Source organism: Lethenteron reissneri, chromosome 29 (assembly GCF_015708825.2).
Source record: "Lethenteron reissneri isolate LAM-NWPU_2019-01 chromosome 29, ASM1570882v1, whole genome shotgun sequence".
Classification (NCBI taxonomy): Eukaryota; Metazoa; Chordata; class Hyperoartia; order Petromyzontiformes; family Petromyzontidae; genus Lethenteron; species Lethenteron reissneri.
Window position 1 is genome coordinate 3,019,462 of NC_083807.1, and position 23,835 is coordinate 3,043,296.

General features: G+C 50.4%; 1 protein-coding gene across 1 annotated transcript in view; it reads right to left on the reverse strand.

The window, feature by feature from the left end:
• Window positions 1-10,013: 10,013 nt before the first annotated feature.
• LOC133349156 (potassium voltage-gated channel subfamily KQT member 5-like) overlaps window positions 10,014-23,835 on the reverse strand; it is a 127,989-nt gene continuing 114,167 nt past the window's right edge. Inside the window, exons 8-13 of the mRNA XM_061562397.1 lie at window positions 23,697-23,791; window positions 21,745-21,998; window positions 19,775-19,886; window positions 17,288-17,419; window positions 14,098-14,230; window positions 10,014-12,963 (exon numbers count right to left, since the gene is read on the reverse strand). Coding sequence (XP_061418381.1) covers window positions 12,088-12,963; window positions 14,098-14,230; window positions 17,288-17,419; window positions 19,775-19,886; window positions 21,745-21,998; window positions 23,697-23,791 — 1,602 coding nt within the window. The 3' untranslated portion in view covers window positions 10,014-12,087. The remainder of the gene's footprint in view (window positions 12,964-14,097; window positions 14,231-17,287; window positions 17,420-19,774; window positions 19,887-21,744; window positions 21,999-23,696; window positions 23,792-23,835) is intronic.

The window sequence follows — 23,835 nt, forward strand, 5'->3', positions numbered from 1 at the left end:
GGTGCCCAAGTAGCCTCCGAAAAAAACAATCTTAACACATTCGTCGGGAGCATTGTACATAGCTTTAAAAAAGAAGGGTAATTTGTCCAGAACATCGCCTAGAATGTGCTCTTTCTTTTTTATATATAATATAATTTGAACTTGGAACGCTGCACAGTACTTGCTCAGTCTCGAAGAGAGAGAGACTCAGAGGCGCGTGGAGGGACCACAGACGAGTGGGAAAGCAGCAGCCACGCGGCCCTACCAATGATTATTGATTAAGCTCTGCGATCCCCAATATATTAAGGTGTTATCAGCCAATAACAATTAGTGTCCACATGCGGGAGATAGCCCACGCCGGCGAGGGGGCAACACACTATCCCACACAGACACGGAACAGGTTGGAGAATCCACATTTTTGCTGTGTTTTTGTTCAACTGCGTTGAAGATAAAAGTGAAAAAAATCTAAGATTCCGTGTTCTTGGATGTTTTTTTATTTCTTAAAAAAAATAGTTCAAGTTATTATTAGTTACATTTGAGACTTTTCATTGGGATGCTTTCATGCTCCGCTCGGTATATTTGCAGGTTCTTTCACGTTTTGGGCAAGTACAATTTCTTGTGAAGTGATTAAATTGAAGCAGCTGACCCAAGTCACGACCCGTCGATGGCTGTGCCATTCCAATCAGCAGAGAGGATTACGCAGTGGGTATAAATGACCCCGTTGTTAACGGTGATTCCATGAGTGCTCACCGCAATCAGCGAGGTCTGAGTGTGGTGTGTTACGTTGAACCCAGGATAGCCTCATCGCTGAGTCTCAAAGACTTGTTTTGCATGGAGGGTCCTTCAAAGCTTTACACTAGCGGGCGATGTTGCACACACACATAAATACAGGGCGCTTTAAAAAAATATTGAACACTTCTGAGAATTTGCAACAACACCGCAAGAAATGTTCCTCCGGGCTCTGGGGAGCGGTTTAAAAATAAACAAACTAAATAATTATAACAGGAGCGACGTTTTAAAATGACATTGCCACTCAGACCTCGGTGATTTCTAAATAAAAGGTTTACGTGAGGACAGAGTCGATGACGTCACCACGTTGCATGCGCGGTGACGTCATCACGCTCACACCCTGCCGATGCCGACGGAGTACGCGGTGACGTCACATCACGCGGCGACGTTAGGCACGCTACCACGTGTTGACAATGATGACTTTTTGAAGTTAACAGGTCTCTCCCATACTTGATAGTTTTCAACAGGCTGTCGGGAGGAATGCCATTTATGACGAGCACCAATGAAGGCCGGGACGTTACACAAAGAAATGGGTGGCCAGCACCACACCCGACCGCCTTTGTCTTCCCAGTGCCGATGTTTACACACCGCACCAGTTGCTCGTTTAAGGCCAAGTCGACCTAGGCGAGGCCCAGGACCGTTTCATATCTTCGTCACTGTTATTGATTGCGAGCGGGGACATTTAACTCGATTCGTTCGCGCTATTTGGGCTAACCACTGCGCCACCGCTCTCCACAACACGCACACACTATTGAAGTGGTCATGTGGCTCGAACTCACTCGCTGATGAAATGATTGCAATACGTATTTAGAATCCGGCTCCAACGGGTGTGCCTGGGATGCAGCCGAAGTGTGCCCCTGATTGCATGGTGCAGTAACAATGCAATATTTCATCAATATTGATGCAATCGATGGCCTTTTGTTAGGATTTCACCCCATCGATTGCACCGCACTTGCATGGGTCATCTTGGTCTGGAAGTTGACAAAAATTAACAACTTGTCTTCTGGCCGTGCGGAAACTCGTAATTATCACGAGGGCCCTTTTGAAAGATCCTGTAAATATCGCACGGTAGCATTTATAAATATTACTTCCCTGCATAAATGGCAAGAGTTTCAGGGTAAAAAGACATTCATATTTAAATTGCAGGCTTTTGTTTTCATAGATAACAAAATCGGTATTAGTATCCATTGACAGACATGCCAAGACGAACTCTGCTCTCAGTATAAAATGCACAGTGGACATTTCCATGCAATAATTTTAATAACTCGTTTCTTTAATAATTATGCAAAAATACAGTCATTTAAATTTCCCTTCATGTTAAAATGTTTTAACACGCTGTTATTTTGGCGCAGGAAAACCAAAGCTGTTCATCAATTGTTTTCAAAGGTCATGGCGATTGCAACCCTGGTGTTAAATATTTCCTAACCGCACCCGCGATATTGTGGCCTTCAGCCGGAACAAATCCGGAACACCGCTCCGGAAATTATCTTAGCATGCCACATCCATCTTTTTGATTAAATGTTTACAACCCTGAGCCAGGGGTGGTAATGTCCACATTCCTCTGCCGGGAGCGAGGCTCTCCGCAGAATCAATCACCGTTGACTTCCCACCCCCGAAAGGGATGGTGATGGGCTGAGTTCACGCCCAACAGCTTAGATTTGAGCGAGATTTAAAACATGAAGTGCGCCACCTGGTGGTAGTGACTTACGCCGATAACACTGGTCAACAAAATAAAAACATTTTTTTCTGGCCTGGACTATTGCAGCTGTTTTAGACTAATTTCAGGGTGCTGATTCCAACTCTGATGTCAGATTTGCTCTATCACATCTCATTTTATGCTATCGGCATACCCCATTTTCATTGATTTTACCCGAAATTAACTCTGTCACTTATGATTGCAAGTTGTTGCGAGTCAGTGACTGCTTTAGTGTTAAAATATGGTGCTGTATTTTTAGGATAGTGTGTTTATAATATCATTTTATGTAGATAGCCACATTTATTTAATATTTTTCTTCTGCAGTTTTTATTGAAAATGCAATATTTGATATCTCAAAAACCTGATGTGATAGACAAAAACTGATGCCAGATTTGGAATCAGCACCCCAAAATTACCTTAAAACCGTTGGAATACCTTAGGCCAGAAAAAAGTGTGTTGACCAGTGAAATCGCTTACTCCAAGCAGTGTTCCGGAAAATTTCGAATGAGAAATGAAGCTCTCGATGCAGCACGACCCATTTGAGCGGCATCATAAAGTACAGTGGAGTTACTGCTTCCAAGATTAATCGTGTGCCTTGCCATGGACCCAACATATTAAATACCAGTACAACCCACGGTGGCAAATACTAGCAATGCTTTTCTTTCAGTGTTTTATCGCGAGTTCACAAACCTGTATGATATAGCAAGCCCAAGTTTGTAGCTTTATTATGAGAAAAAGGTTGCTAAACATGGGTCACCGTAGTTTGTCGTAAACAAAATAGTGATATAAAACGTCTAAGGAACATGAAAATAATCAGGGTGTTTAAAAAAGAAAAAACAGCTTCTGCCCATGTTGAACACTGCCCATGGTAAGGACCAGAGGTCGCAACCGGGTACCCGATACCCGTACCCTACCCGATACCCGCCTACCCGTACCCGGCCGAGTACGGGTACCAGTTTGCGACCCTGGTGCGGCCGGGTAGACCGTGAGTCACTGGTGAGTAACTGTTTGTCACTCATTTCCCAACGTCTTGTCTCTTCGCACAATTCAAGTTCCTAGAATCAACCCACCCGCGCCTGCAACATGGCTTCATCCCAGAGGTCGCAATCAGGTACCCGATACCCGTACCCTACCCGTACCCGGCCGGGTACGGGTAGGGTACGGGTACGGCCGGGTACGGGTACCCGTTTGCGACCTTGGTGTGGCCGGGTACGGGTACGGAATCAAAACCCGTTTGCGACCTCTGGTGCAGCTTGCTGCAGTGAACATTGGCCGATGGTGGAGATTGGCCGTGGTGGTCACTGGTAGTAGTTGCCACCCCAAGTGGTACCGACCAAACGCCTCTTGGCCCTCGTGGCCAGCAATGTGTTTGCCAGCGAGCGGAAAGCCCCACTCGTGGTGACCACTGCGAGTGGGTGGCACAGCGACGCCTCCCCAATTGCAGGGAGATGAGGATTGCAACGAATCCTTTACGACGAAACTCTCCCTCGTCGATAGGTAAAGGTGCAGCCCTGCAATTGCTCACGCCGCTCCTGGCGGAAGGACCCCCGCGAGTATCTCGAGAGAGCAGTGTTCTTCACTGCGAGGCCTCGCGGGGCCACCGACGACCCCTTTTAGTGCGGCCCCCCACAATAGAGAAAAGCGAGAACACTCCACATACCTCGTGCTGCTGTCAAACGCGGCAATGTTGTCAAATGTGTGACTGCCTTTACACTGACGATGTTTGATCAGCCAAAGTGCCACCCCCCCCCCCCCCCCCCCGCGAAAACTAGTGAAGAACACTGCTCTAGACTCGAGAGAAAATGTAATAGGCCTTCTCTTCCACAATGGTCACGACGTATTGGAAAAGAGGCACCCCCCCACCCCCACACTTTGTGACGTCACTCCTTTAAAAGGCCGCATTGAGAGATGCGCGCGTAAGCGTTTGCACGTGGTTACAAACACCGCCAATGGTCGTGCACATTTGGTCCGGGTGTAACATTGCTTCGAGGGGTTCACCCCGTGACTTGAGTTTAATATTCCACAAACATCGCGACCTCGCGAATAACATTCACCACCTGGTAGGTGGTGGTGGTGGTGTTCGTCCTCACTTCGCCTCTCCCAAATGCTTCCGATGGTTCGCCACACGGAGGCAGCAGAGCTCCTCGATTCGTAAGATTGTCAGCGGGGCCTCCACCCCCCCAGCCAAGGGGAGACAAAGACAAAGATACCCCGTGTAGCCTCAACAGGCTGTTGGGGCAAGTGCTGTTAGCGAGCACCTATGAAGGCCAGAACTTGCACACGAGGGGGTTGGGTGGCCAGCACCACGCCCAGCCGTCTTTGTCTCCCCAGTGGCGATGTTTTTACGCACCGCACCAGGTGACTCATTCGAGGCTGAGTCGACCTAGGGGAGGCCCAGGACCGGGTCTCCATGTTCGTAGCGCAGCGCGATAACCGCTACACTGCAGCTCCCATCAAGGGGTAAGGGGCCGTTCATAAATGACGTCACGCGATTTTGGACGATTTTTGACCCCCCCCCCCCCTCGTCACACGGCGTCACAAAAAGTCAGACCCCCCCCTCAAATTTGACGTCACAAAGCTCTGCCCCCCCCCCCCGCCGAAAATGAAACATGCTTCAAATCGCTTTAAACTATTGTCATTGTAGTGCGTATTTAATGTGGCGCTGCACTCTGATGTTGTTGGAGAAAACATTTATTGAAAAGTATATTTAATCAAGTAGAACGTGTTGTCTATGTTAATTTAAAGTTGCGCATTTTGATGTGACGTCACATTTCTCCCCCCCCCCTCCTCGTCACACATCGTCACAAATGTCTGACCCTTCCCCCCCCCCCCCAGGTGCGTGACGTCATTTATGGACGGCCCCTAACATACACACACACACAACCACAACACGGACCGCAGCTGTGAATAAAGAATATGCTCCATCGGATGGTTGTGCTGTACTTCTATTGCACCCCCCCCCCCCCCACACAATCTATTTTACTGCCTCTCTGCTTAAAATACCTCAATGTGCAGATTAATTTATAATCATGAAACAAAACACATTTGCCCAACGAGTGGTGAGATTGTGGTGGTTGTGTTGAGTGTGGTTGGTGTACGTGTTGTGTGTGTGTTGATTGTGGCTTGTGGAGGTTGTTACGCGTGGTTTAGGGTGTCACGTGTGGCGAGTGTGGTGGGGTGTGTCGGAGTGCGTGGTGATGTGCGAGTGTGATGTGTGCAGCGATTGTGTGTGGGCGACGTGGTGGAGGTGAGTGTGCCCTCGAGAAGAAGACAAATATAGACGACGTTTCGGGCAAGGGCCTTCTTCTTATTGCTCTGCTATGAAGAAGGGCAATCGGCCCGAGCATTATCCATGGGTGGCGGTGGTGGTATTTACCGCACTCGTTACATACAAAGTGCTTGCCACAAATTAATCACAATACCCTTGCTGGTCTCGTCAAGGAGCTTGAACCATCACTCGATCCCCCGCCATCCTCGCAACAGCGGATTTTGGCTGCCGGCGATCGAACGCGCACTTTCAGGTGCGCTTCTGCGGCCGTCTGGAACGCTCTTTCCTTCCGATATTAGGAAGCCACTGGAGCGATGTACTTTCATCTGGATTGAAAACTCATTTCTTTAGAACTCCTCTTTGCGTGTAGTGTTGTTGTCCCTTCCCCCGCACCTACGAATTAGCGCGGTTGGCTACGTACGGTGCGACAAAAGTCCAAAATACACACATACATATATACAACCCAACGTCAAAATGAGTACGCATGAGGACATTCCAGCGATGGGCATCGCAAACGCTTTCCTCTTTGCGCAGGGGGTGACAGAGCAGACAAAAGCAGGTCCGGTCATAATCAATTTTGTTTAAAGTTTCAGATTTCATAATATTTTTTGGGGGGTTAGATCGCGTAAATATCAATGTGTCGTTAAACCCGCCACCACTCCACACAGCCAATTAGTAAGGTTCGTCACGTAAACAGATCATGCCAATGCATTACTCGTACAGCACACCGGTGTGTTGGAGAGCAAAGCCACAACATTTACAATCGGAGTACGACATTTCGCCAGTAATTACAACTAGCATCATCAGGCGCCTTCCAGAGTTTCAGATTTGTTTAAAGTTTGTTTAGCATTGTCTGTGTCATGCCCCCACCCCCGCCAGAGTTGTTACATGCCTGATGGACCCCAATACGTTTTGTTAAATGCTTTTCTTGCTTTACATGCAACGACAGTTAACTTGTTTTTACGTACAAAAAACACATTTTGTCAATAGCACTGGTGAATGAGGGCCTGCCACCACGACGCCGTGCGTGCTTGTCATTTAAATGTAACCATACTTCACCATGCTGGTCAATTCAGGTGGGTGAAGGCATGGCCCACCCACAAAGAGGTGGGGGGGGGGCACGGGAGCATAGAAGTACAGAACAACTATGGATCCTCCTGCACGGTCGTCGGTTGCCCACCAACTTAGCGCAGCGGACGCCTATAGCAACCCTGTGAGTGCACGGTGGTGGTCACCCTTCCAAGCACTTGCCAGGCGCAAAGCCCTGCTTAGCTTCCGTGACCTGACAAGGTGCGGGAGCGCATTCCTGGGGTGATTTTGATGTGAAATTGGCACTGGCCGAGCGGCAGTTTCGTGGCGTGGATCTCGAAGTGGCATCGTCCAGCCAGGACTAATTTTTGTTCGAGAACCATCTTCTGGAGACTGAGTTTGAGGCTTTTGGTCAGGGCAGTGGGATGGGTTTTAATAGGGTGAAGGGAGGGGTGGTATTGCCTTTGGGCTGTAAATAATAGTCATTGTTAAAGAGAGTCGATGTCTAATGCGTCGATATGTCAGCGAGTATTATGCCTGACCCTAAACAAACCTGGCCGTGGAGACATCAGTCACGAAGAGGATCAATTAAAGGGGCCTTTGATTTCTCGTTTCCCCGAGGGTTGCGCCAAAGCTCACTGGGCCAGGCGCTTTGAAATTGCTTTTAAAAGGTGAAGCTTCCTTCATCATCGACTGTGTTTTTGGTGCAGTTTGGACTGCCCTAATTATGTTTTTTTGGTAATGTAAGGGGAGCTTTGCAAATCCATCACCGGTGGAGTGATTATTTCAAACGCTTAATCGGGTTCCCTTCAGCATCTCGGGAAGCATGGGTCAAAGAAGCATCCAGCGGTGGATTGACAATATAATCTATTTTATTACTCAAGTAATCGGCACTCTTTTTTTTCTGTCACGATACAATTCAAACTGGCCGATTTAAACGTTGCGGTGGCTTTAGATTTGCGAGGGCTCTCCGTGGGATACTTTTCTCTTATTTGGCCAAACGTGGCTTTGACGGGTCCCGTCTAATTGTAGACACAGATGAAGTGAGTTTAATCAAGGAAAACGGCTCCTACGTCCATCACAGAGGCAGAAGAAATGCCGTTATATCTTAATTACTATGAAGCGACGACGTTGGGTTATTTCAGTTTTATATGTTGGAGAATAAATTTCCTTTTTTTTGGGCTCAAGGTTAATTGTCTTCAGCTCATGTATATTCATGTCCAGCCTTCATTTGGGATATTGGCTCAAAGAAAGTCAAGGCAATCTGTTTCGTTAGTGTGCAAGTGGAGAGCAAAAAAGAATGACACAAATAGGAATGTGTTCAAACTATGTCAGATCCAACCCGGGTATTTCTGCTACTCGTTAAGGCCTTGTGAATGAGCTCATTTACAACATTACCTGATGCGATGTTTATAGAAATATATTTTAGATAGAGTATCTTGTAGTAACCTCAGTGGGCCAATGCAGCAGCTGTCAAAGAAAGTCAAAATAACGGCGCTGATTGCATCTAGAGAAACACCGCATCATCGCCTTTTGTGCTACTGGGGCAATTATACAGAAGAAGCAGCAGCAGCAGTGCCAAACCCCCGACTCCACCCCTCGACTGCGGCTGTGATCGTCTCTGCCAACTTGGCCACAACACGGCGGAAGGACCCTCTCAAGAGTTGCTGGCATAAGAGACTCCACGGGCAAAAACAAAATCAATTGAAATGCAGCACACGCTGCCCGGACAAAGTAACGTGGCACATGACGGCAGCTTAACGTGTAACGAGAAATGCACGGCGGTGATTAGATGATGATGATGCAGAGAAAAGAAAAGCAAATTATAATGTTTTGAAAAAATTACCAACGCATGATTGATGTGCCACTTTTACCAGTAATTTTTTTGGCGGGTGTGCAAAATAACGTAATGAGGAGGAGGAGGGGGTGGGGGTTGGGGGGGAAACACAATCATTATCGTTCGGGAATTTCCCCCCCACATGTTTGTGCAGCCTCAAATGCTACGACACGTTGATGACCCCACCCTGATTCGGAACAAAAACATCTTCTGGCATTCGAGAGCGGCGGGTGAGAGCTATAAAAGCGGTGCATAACGCTTTGTGACTGTTTTCCATTCATACCCCCCCCGCACCACACACACATTGCGCGCAGAATGATTTTGACAAACCTATTGCTTCGCTATTATGATTGGATTACAAGAAACGGCACAGACATCATCATCGTCTTAGGTTTTTTCGGTAAAGTCACGTAGGTAAAACAATTTAATTAATAAAAGTAAAATAAAAATAAAATAAAAATCACGTCGTAATTTTTATTTAATTTTTATTTAACTTTTATTAATTTTAATTAAAATTAAAAAAGTCAAATTAAAAATTAATGAAAGTAAAATAAAAATTAAATAAAAATCACGTCGTGATTTTTATTTATTTTTTATTTTACTTTTATTAATTTTAATTTTTTACCTACGTGACTTTACCGAAACAACCTAAGAATATTAATCCTTGCAGTCACGAAAGCTTCAAATCTAGAATCATCATCGTCATCATCGTCGTCATCTGTATCGCACGCTGCCAGAGGCCGACCTCTTTGCGAGGGGACCAGACCCCGACGACACGGACGAAAGTCGGACCACCAAAAGAATCCATCACAAAAGGGGAGGGTCACCTCCACCCTTACCCCTTTCAGACCCCCACCCCCCCCCCCGTCCCCCAAGGATTGCTATGTCATCATGAGACCTCCTTTGCCAGTAACAAAATATGAGAGTAAGTTGTCCCCTTTTTTCACGCCTTTTGGCGTCTTCTGGTCTAACACCGTTTTGAGACGAGGGTCGAAAGAAAGCCGTCTCTGGTGAGGACCAATCTGTTTCAAGGACAATGCATATATTATCAGAGTACGTTTTTTGTTTGCATTCTGACCACAGGTACTGCGGTTAATGCAGACATGATTCCTTACAAAAGATTTCAGTTTGGTGTTTTAACATCTCAACACCTGTTTGGTTGCCAGAAAAAAAAACGGGGGAAACCGATTGCTACGTCATTCATCTTTGTCCTGGAGACAACACATTGGGATGTGTTTATGGAGGGAAGGGCCGTCCTCGGGGCAAACCCCACTGTGGGCCCCCACCCGACACCCCAACACCCCCCCCCCCCCCAAAGCGCGGGGCTAGGGACAGTCGTCCCGATTCCCCGTACCCTAGGACGGCTCTGGGGTAGCCCCCCCCACCCCGCCCCCCTCGGCGCGCCCGGCCCCCCATGGAAAGGTCCGCTTCTGCCATTGCGTCACTTTGCATGCCAGTCGAGCAACATCCGCAGCAAGCTGCTAAGCCACACTCAGGGGTGAGGCGGGTCAGGCAGTTCAGCGGTCACAGTCCTAAGCCGACACTGTTGAGGTCTTGGGTTTGAATCCGGGCTTCAGTCACCCGTGATTAGTGTGATAAGCTGGTGGTCTCAGCCTGGTCACCAACGATTGCAGAAAGAAAATAAAATATAGTTTTGGTTGTTTTTTATTTTACTTACTGGCTAAAATTCCGGCTCTGATCATTAAGAAGATCAGTTTCGCTGCAGTGGGATGAACATTTGTCTGCAGCGGTTCGTGTGGCCCCTATTGTGGAGAGAGCAGGTCACTTGGAGAGTGTGTCAATGTTTTTTACGACATCTCGTGTCACTGGGCCGTTCTCGAACACAGAGGGTAGACCCCGAGTGGTCCATTCACCGCAAGACGAGATGTCAGTGGTAACATTGGTTGGCAGTTGAGAAGTCTGAAAAAAAGGGGGAACTTTAAATTGACAACAAACATATAAAATCAAACCGTGAGTACATTTGGCATTTGAGACATTCGTCAAGCGAAAGGTTATCACGAAGGCGCTAAAGTTTCACAGACTATCACGGCGCACAGTAGTTTCACAGTCGGTTGCTTTGTGACTTTATCAAATGATAGAATTTGTAATTTTCAAAATGGCGCCGACTCTTTTGAACGAATAACGTCACGGGAACTTCAACGTCCGCTACGATGCGGGAACGTGCGCGGCAGTCTCGAGTACGCAGGGTCTGGCCCCAAAACATCCACAGGAACGTGCGGGGAGATGGAGCCGGGGAGGGTGGCTTTTCCCCCACCATGGCCAAACGAGGCCACCGAAGGCCCGCCATCCCTTTGTCACGGCGGGCACTCGCATTGGCGGTTTGAGATTACCCAGCCCTGTAAACAAGTACTGAAACTATAAACTATTTTTATTTTACCAGGTCAGGCCCACTGAGCTGTATATAGCTCTTTTTCAGTGACCTGGCCACAAATGATAGCTCAAAAAAGTGGCTTATCGTCTGGAAATGGAAAGCAGCCACATACTCTAAATGCATGCTTCTAGACGTGGAAGGAGGGAAAAACCAGAGGACCCGGAGAAAAATCCACGTGACCACGGGAAGAGAGACATGCAAACTCCAAATATACAGGCGTCAGGGTCGGGATCAAGACCCACGACCTCCTGCATACCAGGCGAGGGAGTTAACATCTCGCCACCGCAGCGCCCCAAACGATGTCCATAAACTCGAAAAAATGTGCGCAACTCAGCTCTTAACAGCGTTACTTTTATGACACAGGGGAGGCAAAGGGGGGAGTAAAAATGAAAACTAGAAACTACAAATTGACATTTAAAAAAACGTCCCTGTGTGAGTACGCTTGTAAAAGTCTACACGCTGCATTTATATAGCTGCGAAATGCACCAGCACAGATTTGGTTATTATTAAAGGTAATTGCACATTATAGGTAATAGCATGCTCAGGACTTAAAATGAAAGCAGTCTTGTAAACATTTCAACGGCTATGATTAACATTGGTCGACTATTGGTCCATTCCACTTTTTATACAATTCAGGGGGGAGGGGGGGTAAGGGTTACAGACAGTCGAGGTGGTGAGTCCGGGGCGCGGTCAACGCCGCCTGTGAACGATCGTCGGGAGGAAAGAACGAACGCTGCCCCAGAGACGCCCACATACCACCGGGGCAGCCACCGCATCTTGGCGGGTGGTCGATGAGGGTGGGGTGGGTGGGTGGATGGCCCAATTTTCCCTCTCCCACCCACCGCAGCCACCCCTCCCCCCCACTTCACTACCTGCAGCAAAAAAAACTGCATTCGCAAAAGCCCCAGTATGGGTTCATAAATCCTATCTTTTCGGCTACTCACATTATTAGGTCGACTACGCAACGCATTCGTTTGATGCGGTCCAAATCTTTAAAATATCGTTTTGCGGTAACAACAGTGAGAATTACACGGAGGAAAGGGGGAGGAGGGGGGGGTTAAAAAAAAAAAACGCTTGTGCGTACAATTTTATTTTTTTTACGGAAGTGATATTAAGTCCGGCTTATCGGTGATGCGCTGTAAGTGCTGCTGCTGCTGAGCCGAGCCTCCAAACTCCATCTCAGCGGACGATCGCGGCCCGAGCGGCAAAAGAGTCATGTGCGACGGCTCGGCGGTGGTGGCGGTGGCGGCGGCGGCGTCTCCGCCGACTCTCTGCAGGCTCTCGCCGGACAGATCGTCGGCCGCCAGCTGCTCGTCGATCTCCTTGACGGTGTGGAGCGACGGCAAGTCCTCCACGCTCAGGATGCTGTCGGACCACGGCGCTCCGCCCAGGCCGGCCGCCGCCGCCGCGAAGATCGGCCCCACCGCGTTGCCGTTGCCGCAGCGAGCGCCGAACACCTTGGAGAGCTCGCCGCGACAGACCGGCGAGAGCGGAGCGGGAGGAGGAACGGGGATGGAACCGTCGCATGCGGCCAGGACATCGTCCGACGTCGACGGGCTGATGACGATGGTGATGTTCTGGTCCGTGGACGACATGAACGAAGGCACCGGGAGGGTCAGGTGGGACTTCTGCGAGCTCCAGCTGATGGCCGCCTCCTCCTTCTGGTCGGGAACCTGGAGCCACTCGGCGGCGACGTTCGCGGAGGCGGGAGGGCTGCCGCGCGGGGACAGCGCGAGGTCGTTGTCTTCGGAGAGGCCCTGGCTCAGGTGGTTGCCGTTGCTGGACGGCGACGTGGCCACGCACGTGGTCTCGGTGATCTCGAGCGAGGACGCCTGGTCGTCCGGCGTCTCGTAGTCCGTGTTGTTCTCCGTGTTCGACTGGCTCATGGCCGTGTGCATCTTGGGCGGCCCCTTGCCCAGGGACTGGCGGTAGAAGTCGATTAAGAAGTCCAGCTTCTTCTCGATCGTCTGCACCTGCGGAGCGAAACGATTCGCGCGAGTGCAAATGAAGACGAAGATTCAAAATCGAGGGTTTTTTTGGGTTAGATCGCGTAAATATATAAATGTGTCGTTAAACCCGCCACCACCCGACGCAGCTAATTAGTAAGGTTTGTCAAGTAAACAATAGTACAGCACACCGGTGTGTTGAAGAGCAAATCCACAACAGTTACAATCTGAGTTCGACGTTTCGCCAATAATTACAACTAGCTTCATCAGGCGGCAGCCAGATCTGTGGAGAAATCCTCCGGCTTCGTTCCTTAAAGAGAGGCGTAGATGTGATGACGTCACTTGCGAGCCCTTCTTGTGCGAGGGGGGGGATCAATTTATCCGTATGATTGACAATGGGTATCCATTGCCGGTTGGGTTACTCACGCGGTAATCAACGCGCATTATGCATGAACATGGTTCTTGTACCTCCTGTCGTTTGTGTGCACTAAAATATCAGTACTTGTTGTTGTCTGCTCACATAAGAAGACAAAGATTCGCCCCCCCCCCCCCCCCCCCCCGCGTAGCCTCGGCAGACTGTTGGGGCAAGTGCTGTTAGCGAGCACCTGAGAAAGCCAACATGGCACACGAGGGGGTGGGTGGCCAGCACCACGCATGGGCTGTCTAAATATCCCCAGTGCTGATGTTTACACATCGTACCAGACACTCATTTAAGGCTGAGTTGACCGAGGGTAGGCCCAGGACCAGTTAAGATAATAGTCACAGATGTAGTGCGCTAACTACTACACTCGCGCTCCCCACAACATGCACACACATACACACAAAAAACAAAGACAAAGATCCCCCTATAGCCTGCACAGGCTGCTGGGGCAAGTGCTGTTAGCGAGCACCTATGAAGGCCGGGCCGCCTTTGTCTCCCTCGTGGCGGGGTGTTTACCCATCGCACCAGGTGACTCATCTGAGGCCGAGTCGACACATGCACACGCAGGCGTACACATACAAACACGCACAGACATGCAAACATATGCACACACGTGCGCGCAGATACGCAGTTGCACAGACACATGCACGCAGACACGCACTCACACACCGAGGCGTACACAGGCACACTAACGCGTGCACGCGTGACTCGGGGAGAAGGGAAATCAAACCATCACGCACCTGTTTGTCCATCTTAACCACCCTTCCCATGAGGCTCTGGTCTTCTCTGACCTCTGACCTGGGCTGGCCCCTCTCCTTCGCCTTCTGCCGCTCCACGCTGGACAAGTTGTCCTTGCCGAGAATTTGGTCGACCCTAGTGGCAACAACAAAAAACACAACAACGAAAAGAAAAAGCCATCAGGGCAATTTGCATACTCACTGTAATATTGTTTCTAACAACGTTCCAATAAAATTTTGATTTAAAGCTTTCGTGACTGCAGGGATTCATATTCTTGGCCACAAATGATAGCTCAACGAAGTGGCTTATCACGTGGACATTTAAAGCAGTAAAATACTCTCAAAGCAAGTTTCGAAATGTGGAGGGAAACACCGGAGGACCCGGAGAAAAATCCACCCGACCAAGAGGAGAAGATGCAAACTCCAAATATACAGCAGCAGGCGTGAGGGTCGGGATCGAACTCATGACCTCCTGCAGAGCAGGCGACGGACTATACATATCGCCACCGTGGCGCCCCCGTTACTCAACGCACTGCTGGATGAGGGCCTCCCCGCACCTTGCGAGCTGTGGGGGTTATTTAACCCAACCCCACCACCTCACTCGTCACTGGTGAAGGGGAAGAGGGAGAGGGATGGGGGGCTGCTGAACAGGTTTAGATAACGCTCCCGCCCATGTACAACGCTGTAAGTGCACACTAGAAGTACAGTACAACCATGCATTTTTCTGTACTGCCCTCTGCTGCCCGCTGAAGCAAGCCCCGTGAAGCCTATAGCAACCAGAGGGTGGTGGTCACCCATCCAAGCACTATCCTGGCTCGGGGTTGCCACCTGGCCTGGCATTCCCAGGATCATCCTCTTGCTGAACTGTCTTGGGAAATACAGTAAAACCTTGGATTGCGAGCATAATTCGTTCCGGAAACGTTGTTTGTAATCCAAAGCACTCGTATATCAAAACACTCGTATATGAGTGACGCTCGGCAGACAAAGCGTATACATGTAATACTCGTATTGCAAGACCTCGCTCGTTTATCAAAGTAATATTTATTTTAAAAAATTTCTCGTCTTGCAAAACACTCGCAGATCAAGTTACTCGCAATCCAAGGTTTTACTGTATGAACAGAAATTTAAAGCCCTGTATATGATTTATTCATCATTCAGTTGCGCGATAATATTTTTTTTACTTTTTACCAGGTAAGGCCCACTGAGCTACATCGCTTTCTTTTTCAGAAGCGACCTCACCACTTATTTCGTATGGATTAATAACAGCGGATTAAAAGATGTAATTTGAGATGTTGTTATCCACTCAATTGTCTGCTCAGAAGCCGAGTGGATCATCGTCCATTCCTCCTTTACAGGAGTGAAGGCAGCAGGCAACAGCAGCGGGGGCGTAGTGCTCACGATGGGGTTGGTGATCGACGGTTTGGGATTCGCGGCCGCCACCTTTTGCGGCACGAGGTGGCCGCATCGGCCACGTGACGCCGCGTGCCGATTCGGTTCACAGGTCGCCAATTGGGCGGCGTGGACGGTTGAAACCGGGGAAGGTTCGACCGGTAAGGGGTCCGCCGTACGATACGTTCATTGTTGACGTCGGCCGCAGTCCAGACTCTCGCTTCCATCTCTCGCCTTCGTTTGCATTTGTGGCGTGGAGTGAGGCTGCTGTGATCCAGACGGGGTGGCCGTGATTTACATTTACACGTAGTCCTGCTCTCTTGTGCTCTTGTGAGATAAACTTCTTCCCACGTGATGTCCTGGCTTATTTTTACCTTGCAGGTGGCAACTCTAATCCAAGGCTCAACTCTGCTTAAGCTTCCGAGATCTGACGATTTGGTCATGGGGCATATTTTCAATAGATAAAGCAAACCCAATCTCTGTGCGAAGGCGAAAACAGAGACAAAGAGAGACAGAGAAAGAAAGACACAGGGCACTTGGGGGCGCAGGACGGGTGGTTCTTTGTACTTGAAGTGGTTAGCGGAGCGCAGTGCAGCGTACGTGTTTTCGCACGGCGATATCACGCGTGTTGATTAGTGCTTGCACGGCCCAGTGCTAGCTATTTGTCTCATCTTATATTTTATTTATAGAGCGCCTCAGCCGAAGGCGCTCCGGTCGCCATCGTAGCGGCGGCTTTTGGCTGAACAAAACACGACGGTTGCCTCGTCGTGCGCTTTCAGATGCGCTTCTGCGGCCGTCTGGAACGCTCTTCCTTCCGATATTAGGAAGCCGCTGGAGCTATGCACTTTTAAATCATCACATACATTGAAAACTAATTTCTTTCGACCTGCTTTTTGCGTTTAGTTTGTTGCCCTTTCCGCCCACCTCCAATTAGCGTGGGTGGCTACGTACAGTACGAAAGAAGTTCAACATACATACGTAAATTGTTGAATGTGTGTGTGTGTGTACGCGTCAATCCGTGTGTGTTATGTACGTGTCAATAAACAGCCTGGACACCCGTACAAATGACATATCCAGGTGAAAAATATTAATTTTGAAAACTACAACATGACAAGCGGGAAAGCATTCCACTTACTGAAGCGGCATTTCTCAAAAATTGCTTTACACAGTTTAAGAGCGGTAACAAAAATATACTGATTTATATGGCAGGGGGTGAGGGAGGGGCAAAGGAATGAGTGACTGTAACAGAGGGCACATTGGGGGGAATGGGGGTGGCGATCACAAAAGGGCTATAGGGGAGGGACGGGACAGAGTTGAGGGGCGAGGGAAGTGGAAAAAGATGACAACGTTGCAGAGGTCCACGGTTCGATTCCAGTAGGCTACCCTGGTTATTATCGCGGGGGGGGGGGGGGGGGGGCAGATTAACCGTAGGCCACCGTGTGTCGGCGTCACGCTCCAAATTTGCAAAAAAAATTTATAAAAAATGTTTTGCACATTTTTGAAATAAAAAAAAATTTGGCAAATTTTTTAAATAAAAAAAATGTACCTGCTAAAAAATTATCGATTGCGGATTACACACCGCCGCGACAATGGCCCCTCGCTGCGGCAATTCCGCAGACCATGCTCTGTGAAGCGCAAGAGCCAGCCGTGACAGCCACCGCAACAACAAGAAGGGGGCGATTTCCAAACGCCGCTAAATTATTATAATCAATGCACGGCCGTAGAGGGAGAGCGCTCGCGTGCGATCGCGCCGCGCGGGGCGCTGGCAAAGTGAGCTGCAAGGCCGCGGCTTCAGCTGCCAGACCTGCACTGGAGGTTTTTGATGCGGCACAGCATGTCGAGGTGTCCCGCGGAGTACTGCTCGATGACGTCCTTCACGTCGTATGGGCACAGCGTCTCCTTGAACTTCCTGCGCGCGACCAGGAACTTCATTATCCTGGTGGGAAGAGGAGGATGAGGAAGAAATGTGAATCAATTTTGTGTTTGTGTATTTGTGTGTATTTGTGTGTGTAACCCGGCGACCCGAATTCGATTCCTGCTCACGGCCAAAACCAATGTGACGATTGTCTGAACCGGTCCTGGGCCTCCCCTGGGTCGACTCAGCCTCAAATGAGTACCCGGTGCGGTGCGTAAAAACATCGCCCATGGGGAGACAAAGGTGGCCGGGCGTGGTGTTGGGCACATGACCACCTCGTGAGCTGTGTTGGCCTTAAGGGGTAAGAAAAAAAAAGTTTAGTTTTATTTGTAGATATTTTTGAGTGATTTGCTTACATTTCCTATACTCTACGCTCATTTTGTGTTTTTGTATTGTTTGTTGTTGTAACGTTCTGACCCGCACCTACTGGACATCAGTGAAATACTATCTTTATAGCTCATGGATTCCTCGAGTATAAATACATATTCTGATCGGGATGGGTGCTGGCTTACAGCTCTCCTTCCCGATCAGCCAATGTCGCCTACACGGTGCATCTTTGTCTTTGCGTGCATGTATACGGGCTCCAACAAAGTTGCAAAGAACTCTTCAAGGCGCAGAGGAAAGATCTAAAGCTGACGGGGCACGAGTGCCGGTGGAAATGGCGAGGGACGTGGTGACGTTGCTCCCGATGCTGAACTTCATTTCACCCCAAATTTATGCAGAGAAGCCGGCGGCAAAAAAAAAGTCAAGCCTTGCAGGCCAAATTTAATTCGGCAGATATGAAATAAATATGAAGTGAATAACACAATCTGGATTCTGTGTCTGCGAATAGTGGGCTGCAGATAAAAGTTTTTTGCAGCATATACAGTTTCAAGTGTCCGTGCGGGCGTATTCATCATTGATATTCACGAGATTGCGATCATTGCAAATTGAATTTGCCAAAGGTGAGGCGAAAAAATTAGAGGTTTTTGTTTGCTGAATGCGAAACGTGATTGATAATCAGCATCATAGCCATTCGTTTCCTAAAAATGTCACCGTAGGATTGTGTCTGTGTTTGTTTCCACCTCTCCCGTGGGGTAATGGTTGTCGCACTGCATTTGCAAGGTCAGAGGTCACCGGTTCAGTCTCCCGGCACGGCAGTTGAAACAATTTACGAGTTTCTCAAAGTCCCCCACCTCTGTCTGACAGATCGCGTGTGGCGGGGCACAGTGTCGGTAACTTCCCGCCTCTTTCAAATACGTTTTAGGTCCAACGTGAAAGAGTAGACCAAATACAGTCGATAATTCGTTCTAGTCGAGACCCTTCTGCCGGCAGTGGCGTGAGCAATAACTTTCAGGGCTGCACCTTTATCTTTTATTTCAGTTCCTGTCCCACTGCCAGGTTTCGAGAGCGGGCCCCATCATCACCCATGTGACGATGCCATTGCACGGTTCGAGTGATTCGTTTAAGGTAAAGGAGCAGCCCTGAAACTGCTTGCTCTTGCCACTGCTGGCGACAAGAGCCGACCCACTAGAGGGGGCTCTACAGAGCTCCAGAGATTCCCTCGAGGACACACTTTGGCCTCCTCTTCCACCCTGGCCTGATGGCATGGGGAAGAGGCGGGCGAAACCACACTTCACGCCACCGGCCTGCTGATCGACTGGTTCATGGTGCGACCATTCACACTGCTGGGTGGGCAGAGGCAGTGGCGGTTGGGGGGGGGGGGGGGATTTCATAAACTGACGTTCGCTTGATTTAAAACGCTCTTATCGAGGTACATGTCGCGTTCCATTATTTGGTTCGTGATTATTACCGTGGACGTTGTCAAATTATTATAACTTTTGAACTAACATTTTAAAGTGCCCAAAGAGGCGTGGAGAGGTGAACGGACACTTGGAATCAAAGTGAGAGAAAGAATTGAAATCTGAATCTTTATTTACATTGGAGGAATCCGATGAGCTATTATAGAGCCCTTTTTCACAGATGTCCAGGAGGGGCACGGGGGCCACGTCGCTGGAAGGTGATTTTGGCCGGCCGGTGGTCGAGACGAATGTTAGCGTGGCAGCCTCGGGACGGAACGCACTCAGAAATGCGTCCACTACGGAGTTGGAGGGAAGAAAACAGCTCGCGCACAGGGTAAGGGCTTGGGCTAGACGGAACGGTTGCCGACGGACGAGGCTGATGATGGAACGGCGTCTGAGGATGAACGTGCGCCGCGGAGATGGAGCCAATAAATGAGACGAGCTCGTACGCGGGAACGAGATGGACCGTTAAAACACCGCAGGGTCGCGGGAGATGGCGACGTTTTGGGGGGAGGTCTGACCGTGGCAATGGAGAGAGCATGGCTGCTGCTGCTGCTGATGATGGTGGTGGTGGTGGTGATGTTGGGGAGAGCACCTGACAGCTCTGATGACCGTCTTGAGGGCGGGCGTGAGGTCCTCGACTGACACATCGCAGTGGCAGCGCTTCTGATCGAGGGCATCGTCCACACTCAGGCTGGCGTAACCCCCTGCGTGCACAAAGACAAAGATCCCCCGTATAGCCTTTCAATAGACCGTTAGGGGCAAGTGCCGTGAGCGAGTAGCACCTATGAAGACCCACGCAGCACGCGAGTTGCAGGCAGTGGTGGTGGAAATGGGGTGAGAATGCCCCAGAGCGCCATGGTGGGAGTGAAAATTTGAAAGAATCAAAGATTCATATGTTTTCATTTGACTCACAAATAGACCCCTAGACTGACAGAGAGACCCACAGACAGACACGTTTGACACACAGGCACGCAGAGACTCAGGGTGGCCAGGCACCACGCCCGGCCACCTTTGCCTCCCCAGCGCTGATGTATGCACTCCGTGCCAAGAACTCTTTTTGAGGGCTTGATCCGATCCCGTATGAACGCGTGACGGCCACAGGTCGATACACAAAGTAGGAGGGAGTAGCGCATTTGAGCTCAGCTCGCAATTGGATTCAGTAAATGTCCCTGAGTTGCCACTTCCTGGCCAGTTTCACGCCCCAAGCCGACAAACAACGCCCGGCTTTCCGAGAAAGACTTCCACCCACGTGACAAAGCCGGCTGGCGAAGCCTGCTTGGCTTCCGAGATCAGGCGCAATCTGTCACCTTCGCGAAATGTGAACTTGGCGCTTGGCGTGAGAGGAGACTGGAGAACCGAGAGACAAATAATTGGTGGATGGGGGGGGGGGGCAATGGTGGTGAATGTTAAAAGCCAGACCCGAATGAGTAACCGGTACGACTTACTATCGTCTGGTGCATTTTTCTCCAGCTCTCTCACCCCCCCCACCCCCCCCCCCGCCTGCAGTGTGAATGAGGAAAGGCTCTACTCACGTTTTCACCCGAGTCGAAACCACCCCTGGTGTTTAACATTTTACTGAAATAATCATTTCGAAGAGGGGGTTGAGCAAGACAACTGCAGAACTGGGATCCATCGCCCTGCACCGAGTACCGTAGAAGTCTGGCGCTGTTGACCTTCCGAGGCCTCGCCACGTCCTCGGATTCACGTTGAGTTTCTGAGCAGGGGTCGTCCCAATAACCAGCCCCTGACCCCCCCTCTCCCAGCACACTCGGCACAGCACGGGCGCCGATGCTCGCACGGTGCTCCTCAGCAATCTGACGCTGCGTGGCCCGTCCCCGCATCTCTCGTGTGAGTCCCCGCGCGAGGCTGCGTCGGCAGCGGTGCGTAGGGCCCAAACAACGAACCTCAACACATTCGCCAAAACCGCCGCGTTGCTGGCCCCAGCGAGGACAACAACAAAAACATCAACGCTGGGCGCTGCGTGGCGGGCAGGCGGGAGGAGGACATATCACACCACGGTGGCTAGGGGATGTTAACTACCTCGCCTGGTATACAGGAGGTCGTGGGTTCGATCTCGACCCTGTCGCCTGTATATGTGGATTTTGCGTATCTCTCATCTTATTCACGGTGGCTAGGATATGTTAACTACCTCGCCTGGTATACAGGAGGTCGTGGGTTCGATCTCGATCCTGATGCCTGCTGTATATTTGGAGTTTGCGTGTCTCTCATCTTCATCACGGTGGCTAGGAAATGTTAACTACCTCTCCTGGTATACAGGAGGTCGTGGGTTCGATCTCGACCCTGACGCCTGCTGTATATGTGGAGTTTGCGTGTTGTCTCTCTCCCCGTCGTCGCTTGGATTTTTCTCCAGACCCCTCCACATTTAGAATCAACGTGCGAGTATTTGTCTGCTATAAATTTCCACACGATGACAAGTCCGCCTTATCGTTGACGTATCATCCGCGATGGCAAAGGTCGCTTCTGAAAAGCCTTTACCTGTCAAAAAAAATGTATTCCAAGTTTTAGTTTTAGTTTTTTTTTATCTCGACCGCCCGGGCTCACCTTCGCCGGAGTAGTGCCTGGAGCTGGAGCTGCGCAGACGCAGCGACGGGCGGAATCGCGTGCGGTCGTTGAAGCTCCAGCTCTTCTGGACGTGCGCGGGGCTGTTCTCGAGTCCCGTGTCCGCGCTGGGGGAGCGGCGCACCCCGCCGACCCCGGGGGCCCTCGCCCTCCCCGCGGGGGACGCGCTCTTGCCCCGGCCCGTCTGACCCCGGGGGCTCGAGAGGCGGACGCGCTCGCGGAAACTCGGCTTGTGGCTGCGGGGGAACGACGGAGGCGAAATGACGACGACGACGATGATCTTCTTGGTTCTTTCGGTAAAGTCACGTAGAAGGGAAGTAATAAAATAATAAAAATAAAACATAATAAAATAATTCTCACGACGTTTCGGCCACAACGCAAGCAGCTGCTATTATGTTTAATTTTTATTATTTTATTACTTCCCTTCTACGTGACTTTACCGAAAGAACCAAGAAGATGAATCCCTGCAGTCACGAAAGCTTTAAATCGAGACGACGATGATGATGATGATGACAACCTCTGTTGCTAAATTTCTCTTGATATGCAAATTCCTTTGTCAAGGCGCTCTTCCCCCTCCAACCCAGCTTAAATATACGCTGCCAAGCGTGGTGGTGTTCATTCAGACACTGTCTTTCCAACAAACCTGTTCTTCACCTGGGGACGGCTGCTTGCGTTGTGGCCGAAACGTCGTGAGAATTATTTTATTATGTTTTATTTTTATTATTTTATTATTTCCCTTCTACGTGACTTTATCGAAAGAACCAAGAAGATGAATCCCTGCAGTCACGAAAGCTTAAATCGAAATCTGTTGCTTTTCTTACGATGTATTGGTAGCGAGGCTCCCGCACGGCCATGCGGGAGGGCGAGCGGCACAGTTTGGCGGCAGATATCAGAAAGTGCGGTCGTGTCGCTACAGTTCTCTGCGGTGAGTACAATGTCTTTTAAAAAAACAACGGCGCTAAGCATCTCTAAATAAAATTTACGCTAACTGCTTGCGCGTTCCGAGATTCATCGGTGAACGGGACACTCTGCAACTTGCCGATGTCTTGGAATGGGAAGGCTTTGTCCTGACGAGATAACTCTGAGTAACGTTTTCACGCCCGTGGCCAGAGCCGTCCCTCGGGGTTCGGCGATTCGGGGGCGACCGCCCTGGGCCCCACAACTTGGGGGGTCCCGCGCTTCGCCGTCACGGTGTCAGATGTCATACTTCCCCGCTTTAGTCTGAAGGGGTCGGGGCGGGTGGGCCCACACGGCGGGATTCGCCCCAGACCCCGCACCCCACCACTCTGGAAGAGCGCTGCCGATGAGTTTTCGTGTTCGTACCGCGTGTTGTTCGGCACGATGTCCGACATTTCCCTCGACGTTGCTGGCAGCTTGCTCAGAACGCAGCAGTTCATCCACAAGCCGCCAGCACGTGGAGGTTAACAGCACCGGGAACAACCGGCGAACCCAGCAGCGAGGCATCTCGATCCAGAGCCTCAGTTAAACGGTGACATTTTCTCGCAATGCAGTCGATTGGGGGGGGGGGGGGGCACCTCGACAGTCACCGTGCCCCTGTGGGTGAGTGAACTCGGGTGGGGACCAAAGGGTCGTTTGGCAGTGTAGGCCCCCACCCCAGCGTGCCCCTGCGTGCCGGCCCCGGCCGTATGACCACAAGCAAATTTATTTCGCGGGGGGCGAGCGTTGGCGGCAGTGGTGGTGGTGGCAGTAGTGGTGGTGGTGGCGGTGGCGGTGATGGTGGTGGTGGCTGCGGTGGCGGCGGTGGTGGCGGTAGTGGTGGTGGTCATGGCGGTGGTGGTGGTGGTGGCGGCAGCAGTGGTGGTAGCAGCCGGTAGTGGTGGTCGTGGCTGTGGTGGCGGTGGTGGTGGTGGCGGCGGTGTTGGCGGTGGTGGTGGCAGTGGTGGCCGTGGCGGTAGTGGTGCCGGCGGTCGTACTTGACGGGGCTGCAGGTGTGCAGAGCCTTCAGGTGAGGTTTCCACGTCGCCACGGACAGAGACTTCACGTCAGCTGCGTAGCACCGCCACGTGCACTGCAAGAAACAAATGTATTTTCGTTTATTATCGCGCTCGTTGA